Source organism: Melopsittacus undulatus, chromosome 1 (assembly GCF_012275295.1).
Source record: "Melopsittacus undulatus isolate bMelUnd1 chromosome 1, bMelUnd1.mat.Z, whole genome shotgun sequence".
NCBI classification, from domain to species: Eukaryota; Metazoa; Chordata; class Aves; order Psittaciformes; family Psittaculidae; genus Melopsittacus; species Melopsittacus undulatus.
Window position 1 is genome coordinate 60,059,836 of NC_047527.1, and position 14,214 is coordinate 60,074,049.

The window sequence follows — 14,214 nt, forward strand, 5'->3', positions numbered from 1 at the left end:
ATCTAGTTCTTTGTTGTTTTTCCACAGAAGCATATGTGTGTAGGAAAGGGAAATTCTGCTATTAGCCTCAGCAAACAATGCCAGATTCCTCTGTAGCAAATTCATTTAGAAAGGTAAAATTAGGATGTAGTGCTAGCATCCACATCTCAATGAGCTGCTATTATTAATAGTATTATTATTTAAATCCCTGCTCTCTACGTATAGTATACTTAGTACTTCCAAGGCAAATGTATTATTATTTTTAATCATTTAAGTCCCCACTGTGCACACGGCTTTTAATACACCTTTTCTGCAAGCATATTAAGTGTATTGTTATTAATCCCTTGCTGTGACTTTAAAGTATTTCTTTTCCTTGTATGTTCAATGTCCTATCATCATTTAAACCTCTCAGTGTGTGCATGCCATATACATTTTCCTACCCATCTAATATTTAAACATTATTTAAATCCATCATAGCTTACTCAAAGTCAGCCTTGCTTCCATAACTGTAAGTTTGCAGAATATACCTTTAAATAAAGAGAAGTTGGCTTTTTCACCCTGCAAACAAAAAATTATTATGAATCTCAGCTGAAAAGCCTCACTGCATTGTTTCAGAAATACTTTCCACTTTCTCACTATTGATAGTGCTCTCTTTTAGCAATCTAAATGATAGAAGTTGTACCTTTAAAAACAAAAATTACTTCTTCATTCTGGTTTCATTTGTGGAAGAGCAATCATATCCTGAGTTACCCTATAGTTCAGCACAGGCATTTGATGAAAAGGACAAGCCCAGCAGCCACAGCTCAACCCAAACACCAGAAAAGCTAAAAAATTGGTACACTGGCCATACAAGTTCTGCATAAAACAAATTAAAACTTTTTATTAATGCTGTAACCAGTGCAAAAATGCTAAATAACAAGCCTGAAGCCAAAATCAAACCCATCCAATGTAATATTTGAATATATATATATGTAAACCTTCCAAAGGTTCTTCTTTCCTTATTTTGATGAGTGAAAGAGTCTGGAGAAGTTGCATTACTCAATGTTATATATGAAGTAACATATTAAAAAGAAAATAGAATGCTGTACGTCCAAACAGAATCCTATTGCAAGAGGAAATTTTTAGGACAAAAACATTTGGAATTCACTGCCTTAGAAACACCTAAATCTATTGGATTGACAATGATCAACACCTCTGAAATCAACCCATTTGGATGGGTTTTGGCATTTGACTGCAAGAACTTAATTTGTTACCCAAGCAACTCTTCTGCACATATCACAGATATAACCAATTGTGCTCTTTTTATCTGTATTTTTGTCCCAGTGCATCCCAAACACCTTTTTTTAAGATGCATTTATTGACTGAGGGCACTGCATTTTTTCTGAAGATTAAAAGAAACCATGTGCCTAGGAACAAAATAGTGAGAATTTTGTGTGCTCTGATCTTGTGCAGTACTTGAGTGTTTCCATCTTTCTAGCATCAAGTTGGAAGGTCAACATGCCTTTGTAAATATCAAAACATACAAAACACCACAAAATTTGCCATATTAGAGGGGCAAGAGGAAGTATGTTTCCAACTGCAGATCTTGGTGGAAGTAAAATTCATAGCGATTTGATTGATCATAGTGGTTTCAGCTTGATATGAGAAATGGTAACAAAGACTCGAGCCATTCAGCCTTTCCCCAAAATCCTCCCAAGCAGGACTAAACCCCATAGTCAGCCCAAAGAGGTAGTTCTTTGCTCACACAATTCTACTGACATATGCATTAAAAAATACAATAAGAATGTGCTAAATCATAGTTAAAAATACTTTTTCTACTGCCTGTACTACTAAACAAAATGTTTTTCCTACATGTTACTTTTTAAAATGTTATGTACAGTCAGTCCTGAATAATGTCCCAAAAGTAAGTTTACCTTGGATTTTTCTTTCAACCCCTAGACATTATCAGCCTATCATTACATTCATTATTAGGCATAGGATCTTAGGAATTTTCCATCTCTCCAACTGCATACAAATGTATGTATTTCAAAGGATGTGGCAAAATCAGCCTTGAAGATCTTAAGCATTTGCTATGGAAAAAAGATGAAGAGCAAGCACAGCTTAAAGTATTTTATTGTTCTGGAAAATCTTACACTTCTAGCTGGAATTCCCAATGTATGTACTGTTAACAGTATCTATTAAGTGAGGAAGAATTTTCAAAACTTTACAAAACCTTTTAACTGTACTCCCTATATAATCTATGACTGGGAGTCAACACGTGTACGAGGTTCTGTGACTGTAGATTTAAAATGGCCTTGCTCCTTGTAACAGGGCTTCTGCAGAAGCAATATTCGGCAGAAGTACAAGCCTGATTATGGGAAGTCACATCAAGAATCATCAGTCAAAGAACTCTACGACACAGTGATTATCTACAGAGGAGGTAGTTGGCAAGAGCTGTATCAATATGAATAAATGCCACAAATATTTAAATAGTTTTTTAAACTTTATTAAATCTTAAAAAAAAATGTACAGGACCTGAACACACGCGAACATGGCTCAAAACCCCACTTTAGTAATCTTGCAATACTGACTAAAGGAAGAGGGGGGAAACATTAAACAGTAACAGTAGCAAATGAAAAGGCAAGAAAATGAGATTATGTTGCAACTTGTAGTTAAAGATTTAAAAGAAAATTGCACAGTCACTTACAGTTATGAAAGACATTGTTAAAAAAAAAAAAGTTAAGTTGCTTAATATTACTGACATGTCAGAAATTTCTCTGTGTAACCAGTCAAGGAATATTACTATGATCCATGGTGTAACTGAACTATGATTATCATGTTTGTACAAACAATCAAGATAATAATTTTTTCCAGAAACTTCAGGAGATTAATAGAGCCACCATATGATAGAACTGGTTACTTAGTCCTGTTTTATTTTCAATCACGGAATCAAAATTGTTAAAAGATTATTTTTTCTTTTTTCTGAGCTGAACTATATATAAAGTTCTATCAAGCCAGTCTGACAGACTAAATCTGCCTCTGCATTAAGACTTATTCTGTCAAGAACAATATTCTTGTCTCACACTAGCCTAAGTGACAGAATCAAACACAGGCCCATTAAGTCCATGCTACAGCCACTGACTTAAGTATTCATGAGAAAAAAGAAAATACAAAACTTTTATTAACACCTTAATGCTGTTTTTTAATATAGTATCCATTACTAAGTTTAAAAAAAATAAATTGTTTCTAGTAATTCTGAGGCATAAAGTGCCCATTTTCTCTCTGCTGATTTATATCATTGTTCTGTTTTTACAGCTTACTGTTGACAGAGTGAGGTAATTCAACTACAATTTTTCCAATGTTTTTCCCCATGTACATGTAATCTACAGCACGGAATACAGACTCCAAGCCAGTGAACTTGCCCTCCGGAGACATGTCTCCAAAGTCCACCTCACAAACCAGGTCTCCTCTTTCATACATCTCAAGCAAGTCCTTCAGAGCCACTTTGTATTCGGAAAGGTAATGGTTCAAGAAGAAACCCCGGATGCTGGCAGATTTCTTCAACAGTTTTGCTGGCAATAACTCTGCTTTAACAGGCTGGAGGCCAGTAGGGTTTTGGTAGCCAGCGATAAACCCAATAACTATCAGGCACCCTTTGGTAGCCAAGGAGTTAAGAGCCAAGTCAAACATCTTTCCCCCAACAGATTCATACACTACATCCACACCTTCAGGGTACTGCTTCCTAAGAACAGATTCAACATTTTCAGTTTTATAGTTGATTGTACAGTCACAGCCAATGGATTTCAGAAAACCACCCTTTTCATCACTGGAGCAGGTTCCAATTACATGGCATTTTGCCGCCTTTGCAAGCTGCACAGCAAACTGGCCCGTTCCTCCAGCCGCTGCTGTCACCAGAACCTTCTTGCCTTCAGACAGGTTTCCCAGCTCCTTCAAACTGATGTATGCGGTAGCGCCACTTACCATTAGAGTAAGAAACTCGGGTTTCACAGAGGGTAGAGGAACTGCTTGTTTGGCAGGCACAACTGTGTATTCAGCAAAGGAACCTGCTTTCACATAGGCCACAGCTTGACCCACTGTATAACTGGCACTAGCACTGAGTCCTAACGCTACCACCTCACCGACACCTTCAAACCCTATATCGAATGGAGGTTTAACTGATGGGTCATATCGGCCAGCTGAGTAGTTTATGTCAGATGCATTAATGCCGACAAATCTAGAAGAAAACAAAAATGTATTAACGAGATGTATTCCTTATCAAGTCTTTGTCATATGAGAAACCTTCAATTTAAATTTGTGGGATAAGTACAAGACTTTTACTGATTACTGGTATATCTGTATAATGAGTACACTCCAGTTCACATTCTGTTAGTCTAGAATTAAAGATTAAATTGCTAAAAAACAAACAAACAAAAAACCCCACAACCCAAAACCACCCAAAGAAACCCAACAAACCCAAAACAACACAAAAAAACCCCAAAACAACACCAGAACACCAAATCCCCAAACCAATCCCTGCCCCCTAAAAAAGCCCCAAACCAAACTTGTCTTTTCATTAGGTCCATTTGACCTAAACTAAAAATAATTCTGTAAAAGATTAAAGGATGAAAATTAATTGACCACTTTATGCAAGATGTGAAAACACTGAAGAATAAACGTGCAAAGCGGTAAATATGTGGATTCTGGCAACAAATTTACATTTTTGAATATAATAATACTGTTAATGACTAATGATCATATTAACTATCGATGTCATTTGCAAGGTCATGCTACTGTAGGCAAGTACTTTTTAATTGATGGAGTCACTACAGCAAATGTGCCTTTTGATGTAGCTAATGTCAGCACTAAAATATTTTTCTTTATATAAATTACTTGCAACACATCAAAACAACCTTGCACAGAAGGACTAAAACTGTAAGACTGAGTATCAAGTCCTACTGACCTCTAACAGGTGAAAAAGGATGCCAGTTTTATGTTGGCTTTAGAAAATCACAGAGACATACTCACAACTTGATTAAGCACTAGGAAATAATGCCTAAGAGAAAGTTGTAATCTAGCTTGAACACAAAGAATATTTTAGTAACACTCTTTTTAAAAAAAAACAAACATAACAGTATCTCCACACAGACAAGGGAAGAGACAAGGGGATGAGTCTGTTAACTGGAAAATGTAAAAAGCCCATATGCAACAGAAAACACCAGGACTGTTAGAACACATGGAAAGTGACAACCTGAAAGGTGTACTTGATACCATGGGAAAGCTGCAGAAGTATGCAAACCGGGCACTTTAATTGTTGCAGTTAGCAGTAGGCTCAAATAATGTGTGTGTGTAGTTTAAAATTGCTTGCATACGGAGCAAGGAGAACTAAAAAAGTGCTTTGCTCATTTTTGTTTCCTTTATTCTTTATAGCATGGGGGGCCTCAAACTTTCACCAGCGTGATGTGTTATGTATAAAAAGAGGCGTACGCATAAACATATACACCACGCATAAGATAGGTGAAAGTGACTTGCTCTTTTTAATTCTGCCTTTAATTCACTGCTCAGACGCAAAAAAAAAAATGCCTATGTCTCGTTCGTAGATATAAAAAATCCTCTGTTACCGTGCTTTAAGGTAACTCCCGTACAGCACTGCTAAAAGACGGATAAAAATTGGTAACGGAGCAGCAGCTTCCGAGGCAACCCGTGTCCCCCAGGCGCCAGAGAGAAGGGCTCGGACCTCCGAGACCAGACGTGCCGGCGCTTCGCTACCTTGCTCCCGCCTTTACACCCCAACTCCTGCGGAGGTGAGAGGCCTGTGGGGAGCCGTGCTCACCCCCTGCCCGCTCTCAGCCTCTCTCTCAGCTGGGCGGTCTCGGTAGCTGCCAGGCCGGCCCCCCGGCGCTCACCCTGCCCCGCACCAGCAGCAGCCCGAAAGTCAGGTCCTCGCTCCCCGCGGGGCCGAACCCCCTCCTCACTTGCACCACACAGCACAGCACCGCAAGCTGCCTGCCGGCGCACGCACCCTGGAGAAGGGGCGGCAGAACAAGCTCCCCCTCTTCCCAGCGCTGCTCTGCAGCGGGGACAGCACAAAGACAGGTAAACCCCCGTTCGAGAGCAAAAACTTTGCATGCGGGGAAGGTTCAACTCGTGCCGCGGGCCAGTCGCTTGACGAGCAGGACAACAGCACACGCACCGTTGCTTTTGTTCCAGAGCTGAGGAGGATGCAAACCTTTCCCCCCACGGGCCGCACCGCAACTTGTGAGTGCGGCTACAAGGGGCTGCGGCGCGCAACTCGGTGCTGCCCGGCCGCTCCCCGCCTCTCCGGGCACAGTGCGGAGCTTCCCTCGGGGCTAGGGCGGCCAGGCACCGGCTGCGGGGTCCCAGTGCTGCCCTGGGAGAAGAGCAGGCGGGCCGGGTAACCCTGCCCGTCCCTGCCGGCTCCCGCGCGGGCAGGGCTAGGGAGGACAAAGCCGTGTGCGCTGCCCCGATGTGCGGGGGGGTCCTCCCGCCCCCCCCGCACACACACATAGTTACACAGACACGCGTGCATACACACGCACCAGATCCCTGCCCGTCCCCGTGGGGCTGCTGGGCTACGGGAAACAGTTCTCCTTGGCTCATCATTATTAATCAATACAGTCTGCTGCCCAGCCCTCCCCCCCCCTAATTTTTGTAAACTCCCTTTTTATTGTGTGCGAACTCAAAACTCCTGCTCGTGTCATACGGCGTTTATTTTGTTGGGGTTTCTTCTTTTTCAAAAAAGATTGTTTAGTCTTTTGGATTCTTCTCACATTAAAATGATGGTACGCAGCATCTGGATTAAAACATATTGTCTAATTTGCCTTGTCATTCCAGCTGACAGAAGGGAGTTGGTAGGATGTGCCCGCAGTTTCTTATATTATTTTGCTTTTCTAAGTAGGAATAAGTACGATTTACAAGCTGAAGATCAGTTTACTAACTTCTGAGACTGAGAAAAGGAGAACACAGAAGTAACAGCTACTTGCAATGCTGGTGGGGTTTAAGACCTCTTCCAAATCTTTTACATTGTCTTGTTTTACTTCATTACTTAAAAACCTATTATTTGATTTTGCAGTTTCTAACTAAGGGTTGCTCCTTCATCATTAAAAGATGTAACCCCGGGGGTGGGGGGATGGGGGTAAAGCTGGAGACTGGCTTTTCCCAAAATAATTACACACATTGAGTCACCCGTTTTATTTATACTCAACAGTGTTGAACCCCTCGTATTGTTTATTACAGAAAACAGGAGGACACCGCCGAGGGGAGGAAATGCTGCTTTTCATACCACAACAAAGCGTGAGACACTGAAAACCAGCACCACAGCCTTAAACGCAGACAAAACAAAGTCATCCAAACCAGTACTATGCAAGAAAAACATTATTCAGACCAAACACTCAGCAGAAACAGTCCTCCGCTTATCCCACTGTGATCCATTAGTCCCTCGGTTCAAAAAACTTTCTCTTACTCCCTTTTCTACAAACTTTGTTGCCATCTTTCAACCCAACAGTAAATCCCTTACAGGTATTTTGGAAACTAGCAGTGTCACTGCCTTGAGCAAATCTCGAAAATCCCCCAACAACTTTAAGAAGGGCCAGATCTTCAGAACCTTTTGGTTCTTATCCTGCCATAAAACGGAGTAACGTTGCCCTCATCTTTTCCCTCACTCCCTAAAACCAGGATAAACAGCCATATGAAACTTAAGTGGCTTCATCAAGGATTTTTTTATTCACCTTTCCCCCTCCTCCTCCTCCTCTTCTGCACAGAATTGAAGTAAAATAATACTTTCAAGTGATTTATAGTTTTGAAGGATTTCTGAACAAATAACTGATTTTTTTCTTTGTAAAAAAGCAGACATAAGGGTTGTTGGCTTAGTTCTCTAAAGGAGAAGAAAGAGGGGAAGAAAGTTCCCCCTAACTGCATCTTATTTTAAAATATCTATCCATACAAGAACTCTGCACATTTTCATTTTCCATTTCTCTAAATCCCAAACCAGATTTTATTGTGGTGGATGAGGACTGTTTTGCATGAAAAGCTCAAAGCAATTAGTACTATTCATGGGTGTGACTACGACTAAAATGAACAAATCTGCAAATGTACTGTTGGAACTCGACTCCTTTATTGTTTTGCTTTTAATTGTATGTTTCTACCTATTAGAAAATGTATAGTTGTATTTAGGGCTTTTAAAAAAAAAAGTAAAAATAAATGGAGCCAGGGACTCATCATTTCAGGATAGGAAAATGCTTCCCCAGAGTGACAACTGAGGGGGAAACATTCAGAACTTGCTTCCTGCTGCAGTTCATACACAGGGAATGATCCTGTGTCTTTTGTGATATTCCCCAGAAAATAATAACAGAGAAGAAACACCACAAAAAATAAAAAATGTATGAACTCTAAATCTAGCCCTTACCACCCACCTCTCCCTCCCCACTCGTGTGTGTGTGTGTCTGTACAGGAACACGTGTGTAACAGGCTGATGTGTTAAAACCCAGTAATTGCCTGTCTGAAACTGTGGACCAGTTTATGCCTTTGGTTTGGGCGAGCTCTGTGCCTCAGAACTCTCACCATGAGGTGTGCATGTCCCTCTTGCACCCAGGGAGCCCACCCAGGAAAGGGAGGGGAGAGAGAAAGGAATGGTTACACTGGAAGCTATATAAAAACTGAGTAAATTTTCTAAATTCGGAGAGGAGGGGGAGAGGGGGGAGAGAGAGGAGGAGGATGAGAATGAGAATGAGAAAGACTTCCAGTGCAGGAGCTGGGGGAAGGGGATTTGGGAAACAAGGATGTCACTCTGCCTCACATTACCCGACTACAGACTTGCTACTTGTATCACAAGTCCCTCGACCTCTTCCATGAAAAGGAATTTAACTCCAGCCTGACGGCTATTTCATGCTATTATTGTTGTATGGTCATTAGTGGATGCAGCAACACAGTGGTTTAGAATTTGAGGTTTAGAGGGAATTTCGGTTTCAGAAATTCTAGTGGGAGATGTCAGCATCGGATTAAAGTGCCACAGAAGCTTTCTCATCAGCTCCTGGAGGAGCCCCTGTTCTACTTTCTCCTTACCCCTTTCTTTCCCATGTATTTATATGTTACATGTGGACACATGCTAGATTACACATACACAGTCAAACTGCCTTCATAGAACTTTCAGCATTGTTCTCAAGCCAATTTAGTACTTCTTAACACCTTTAAACTCCAACGGAGAGCATGGCAAACTGTGTTACTACGATTTCCTTGCTCGACAAGAACCTGAGAGTGCTGCTCTCTTCTGTGCCAGCCACGCAGTCTGCTCCAAAGTTCCCACAGTTTCAGCTTCCCCTCGTGTGCAGAGAAACCTCTGAACTTTAACCTCCTTACTTTTAGCTTAAGGAACAAGGAAGGAGCCATTGAGAGCAGGTTTATGGAGACAGCTGTGGGGAGGCACGTTTTGTCCTCAGCAGTTTTCATTTCCTGGAGAGCTGGTCACCGCGCTGGACGCTCGGTCCTAGCGCTGGCGCAGGATTTACGGAGTATTATGTTAAGCAAAATGTCACCTCCTCACTCCCCGCCTGACCCGGCTCCACTCCCAAAAGCCGCCCGCAACTGCGGAGCGCATGGAGGCCGCGGCGCTGCCGGGCTGTGCTGGGCCGGGCCGTGCTGGGCCGGGCCGCTGCCCTGCCCCCGCCTTCGGTGCGCAGCGGCGGGGTGGTGCCAGCACTGGCAGGGCTGCGGGCCCCGGCCCTCTGCCCGCGGTGAGTCACGGCTGGCCTAGGGCTGGCCGCGCCAGGCCGCAGCGGGGAGGACATGAGAGGCATGCAGGGCAGCAGATGCAGGGTGGTACACCGGGGTAGCGTCTCCCCAGAGTCGTGTGGGTACGGTGGGGACACACTCGCGGCCCGCGGATTGTGTGAGTGTGACAAGCCCTGCGAGTGACTCTGCAAGCTCTTCCCGGCGCCTCACTACATCCTCGGCGCTCAAAGAGTGTAAAACTTGCCTCCTCCCCACCTTGGCACAGGGGTCCGGAGGTGTTCCCCTTCCTTCGGGCAGGAACAGCACACACACATACACCCGCCAGAGAAACATGAGGAGAGGAGGAGGGGGAAGTGTCACCCCCACACACGTGGATGGGGCGACCGGACTGTGGCACCAGCCGCTCAAAACAACAACAATAAAATTAAATTAACAGTCGCCAGATGGCAGCTGGCTCAACTTTGGAGCCGGTCTCCGAAGTGAGGGTGCGTTATGTGAGGGAGCAGGCCACAAGGTGCGAGAAGCCGGCAGGGGCCGAGGTCGGGGCACGGGGGGGGGGGGGTAAACTACAGTCGGTCGCTCACCTGTTCCTGACAAGGAGATCTCCGTCTCCCGGGAGTGGCACGGGCGAGTCCTGCTGCAGGGTAACCGCTTCCCTGAAGTTCTGGCTCAGCTTAGTCACCACCAGCTTCTTCATGGAGCTGGGGATGGACGAGCCCTGGAAATCCAGAAAGTGACGGGAGTAGGACATGTCCAGGATGGTCCTCGGCCGGCTGCCACCGAAGTAGGACCAGGCGGGACCCTCAGCGGCGCAGGACGGTTGCTGCCACCGCCGCCGCCACCACCAGCACCGCGGTACCCGGGAGCTCAGCCAGGCGCCGCTTTGTGCGCTAAAACTCATGCCCTGCCTCGGCTCTCCTCTTCCCCCCTTGCTCGGGAGAGCTCTAGCTCGGGATTCTCCAAGCGGCTCGCAGGACCCGCCACCACTGGGCCGGCAAGAGAAACTATCTTCAGGCAGCTATTAATGTATGTAAATAAAGCCCTGTGCAGCAAGCTCCAGCCTGCCTCCGTCCTTCCCACCCAGCCGGCCCCTCCACCACGCGGAAACGCCGCCCGAGGAGCAGCCGCAAGATGGTCCCCGGCAGCCGGTCGTCTTCTGCCGTCGCTAGCGCTACCGAGGAGCAACGCTGGCCCGCTCCCGCAGCCGTCCGTCCCGCCAGCCCGCTGCCAGCGGCTGCGCCCGGCTCTGCCGTACCCGACCCGCCTGGCCACACACACACACTATAGACAGACACACACGAGCACTGCCTGCCCCTGCCCGCACCGCCGCCGTGCCTCAAGGACGGCGACCGGGGTCGTGCTCTGCCTGCCAGTGAAGCAGATTTACGGAAGGCCGGATTTCTTCCTAAAGGTTGCTTTTAATTTGCACGCTGCCTCTGGCTAAGGGATTTAAAAAACGCGGAAGGGGGGAGAAAGGGAAAGGGGGAAGGAAAAGAGAAACGCCACGGATCCCCTCCCCCTCCAGCCCATTCTTTAGTTTACAAAAAGAGGTTATCGCTCTGAAAAAGGTGATAATATAGAGGTAGGAGGAAAGGACGATGAATTATCGGGTCGGTGAGAGAAGCGCAGCGAAGTTGCGGCTAATCTCCCAATGTTGTTATTAGCCGCCGCCGAGGAGCCGCTGCCCGCGGGCGGAGGCTCCGCCCCTTCCGTGCGAAACGTTCACTTCCTCGCAAGGTGCTACGAATCAATCCCGAGACGTTACCGGCCGACCGCGCGCGGGGAACGGGGTGCGCGCCGCGGTGGCGGTTACGGCCGTTGGGGCAGCTGAGGTGCGGAGCCGGAGGAGAAGGAAGAGGGAAGAGGGAAGTGGGAGTTAAAGAGGCGAAAGCTGCTCCCGCCGCCGGGAATGCCGTGCGGTCCGCCCCCTCTCTTCCCGCCGCCGTTCTGAAGGGAGGCGAAGGTTGACTGGCTACTGTCAGTTCATTTGGGTCGCGGTCCCCCTCCCCCCCCCCCCCCCCCCCAGCTCCCTTTTACTGACAGAAAAACGTGGTTTACCTTTTCTTTCTTCTTAAAACCTCCAAACCTGTATTACCTTTGGGTGTAGAGTATGTTTTGGTGAGGGAACCTGCGCAGGAAATCGGCTGGGTGAAGGAAGCAAAGTAAACGTTGATGGAGTCGCCGATTCCAACTTGGTACAACTGCGCGGAGGGGGGGAGGGGGATAACGCGGTGGAGATGTTGCACCAGTGTAGGAGCAGCTCACGTGTAGTATGTCTAGGATTAACTCCATCCTACCAGTGTAAACACCTCGCTGCTTAATTTCGCGGCAGTAATAATAAAAAATGTCTCCTATTCCCCGAAAGAGCAGAATTTCAGTGCCCAGTGTTTTCCTCCAGGAATCAGCTGCGTAGTTTTTATTTGCTTTCTTGAGTGGAGAAAAAAAAAAGGAAGAACCCTTCTGTTCTCGCAGTTAACATTATATAAATCCCCAGACACATACTGTATGAAACGTATTAACAGCAGCGTGTTTCGTGTGCTGCAGTTCTTGCTCTGCAATCTGTTGGTATTTTAAAAGTCAGGGTGAAGTGTAATCTCCCACAAATCATCTTTTTAACTCGGTGCCGGTTCGACGTGTGCCATGGCGAGGTATCACCTCCTGCCTCCCTTTGGGTTTTATTTATTTTTTTAAGTTTGCTGGAACAAGACCTCTGCTGAAGTTACGTCGGCACATGCGTTTTGCACAGCACTTTGGCAAGTGGATTATAATAACAACCCCCTCAACGCGTGTCTCACATGAGGAATCTTTTATGCCGCGCTGTATTAAGACTTTTTTTTTCATATTGTTTAGCTCTGGGAGAGGGGGAGAAAAAAATGAAAACAAAGCAATTAAAAAGATTGACAGGTATGGGTTTGTGTGAGACCTATTTGTAATTGTCAGGGTGACGTGGGCAAGAGGAGGAGGAGTAACAAACTGAAGCAGGAAAAGCAGCTCGATGTGTCTGTCTATCAGTTGAGGCTGTCTGAGAGCCCTGGGATCCGAATGTGTGTTATATTTCAGTGAAAAGAGAAGAGAGGGAGAGTGGATCTCTTTCTCTCCCAGGAGTTTAAGGGGGGGGACAGTTCATGTTAATCTGTCCCACTCAGTGAATGTCTTTTCTTCCTCCTCCCCCCTTCCTCTTTGCACACACTCTCCGGGGTTTTTCTTGGTTTTGGCAATTTTTTTGTGTGTGTGTTCCTTTTTTTTTTTTTTCGTCTGTTGCAGATCAAGATCAACAAAAAAAAATCCATGATAAAAAAAAGTGTTTGCATTATATTTAGTATCAGAAGAAGCTTCGATTTGTGGAGGAAAAAAAAAGGAGAGCAAGAAAGAAAAGTAGTCCTCTCCGGTGGTGACACTGTTTGATCTGTGACTGTTTGGAAGGTGGAGGAGTGACTGACATTTCCCATCCGGTGTATATGTATGTATGGGGGCTTTACGCCTTTTTATTATTTGCTTTCTTGCTCTTAGACTAAGTGCTGGGAGGAGAAGGAGAGACTGGATCGACCTCGGTTTTTGCACAATGAACAAACTATTATCAACGCAATAAAACAAACAAACAAACAACACCCACCACCCCCCAACAACAACAACAGCAACAACAACACACAAATCCACGAGCTTGAAACAAGCCAGCCAGCGAGCGAGCGAGAAAGTTGCGCTTTGAGACTCTTTGATCTCGGAGAAAGCCTGAGAGGGGGGGAGTGACTGAATTTACCGTCTCATCGCCGCCGCTTGCTCGGCTCTCCACCGCCAAGAAGGAGGAGAAGAAGACGAAGAAGTGATTAAGGAAAGGAGGGGGAGAAGGGGAGAGAGGAAAAGGAGGAGAAAGAGAAAAAAACCCCAAACAAACAAAAAAACCCGAAAGAAAGATAATGGATTTGGGCTACAGATTGAACTGATCAAATGTTATTTATTTTGCACATCTCCATTGGCATCTTCCCTGCTGCTGCTGCTGCCGAGAGGACTGAAGAGCTTTGTCTTATAAGGAACTTAAAAGAGAGAAAGAGAGAGAGCGTGTGTGAGAGAGAGGAAAATTAACCTTGTAAATGAAAACATTTCCTAAGCAAGTTTTTGGAGTGGCGGCGGAAATTGGCATCCCTGTCACCAGTCCGTGGCTCGCCTCATCCCACACCCCACCTTCCCCCCCGCCCCGCGCACCCCGCTCGCCGCGCCGGGAGCTGACCCGGGGGGGGGACCCGGGCCGGGCGAGAGGAGAACCCGACCAAACTTTTTCTCCTTCCTCCCCCCCCCCTCCTCCTTCCTCCTCCTCTCCCTCTCTCCCATTCCTCCCCACCCTCCCTCTCTCTCTTCCTAGGCGGAATTAGAAGTTGAATCCGCTTTCTTTTCTCCTTCCTCCCCCTCCCTCCTTCCCTCCCTTCTCCTCCCCCCCCCCCCCATTTTATTTTTTTATTTGTGTGTGTGTGTGCGCGGGTGTGTGTTTGTTTCTGCATGAAAAGAGGGGGATCGGAA

General features: G+C 45.8%; 2 protein-coding genes across 2 annotated transcripts in view; one reads left to right on the forward strand and one right to left on the reverse strand.

Moving 5' to 3' along the window:
• Positions 1 to 2,448: 2,448 nt before the first annotated feature.
• Positions 2,449 to 11,593, reverse strand: PTGR3 (prostaglandin reductase 3). Its single transcript, XM_005153441.4, has 2 exons — positions 10,287 to 11,593; positions 2,449 to 4,192 (listed from the first exon to the last, which is right to left on the reverse strand). Exons 1-2 carry the CDS (start codon positions 10,601 to 10,603, stop codon positions 3,268 to 3,270), a joined length of 1,242 nt encoding a protein of 413 aa, XP_005153498.1. The 5' UTR covers positions 10,604 to 11,593; the 3' UTR covers positions 2,449 to 3,267.
• A 2,529-nt stretch (positions 11,594 to 14,122) lies between these two features.
• The window catches only part of TSHZ1 (teashirt zinc finger homeobox 1), a 54,146-nt gene continuing 54,054 nt past the window's right edge, over positions 14,123 to 14,214 (forward strand). The window contains exon 1 of the mRNA XM_005153440.4: positions 14,123 to 14,214. This exon is cut by the window's right edge and continues 98 nt beyond it. The gene's annotated coding sequence lies outside the window, so the exon portion shown is untranslated.

Coding starts and splice junctions, on each gene's coding strand:
- PTGR3 (XM_005153441.4), bottom strand. CDS start 10,603: ATGAGTTTTAGCGCACAAAGCGGCGCCTGGCTGAGCTCCCGGGTACCG. Junction 4,193..10,286: donor GATCTCCTTGTCAGGAACAG/GTGAGCGACCGA, acceptor GTTTTCTTCTAG/ATTTGTCGGCATTAATGCAT.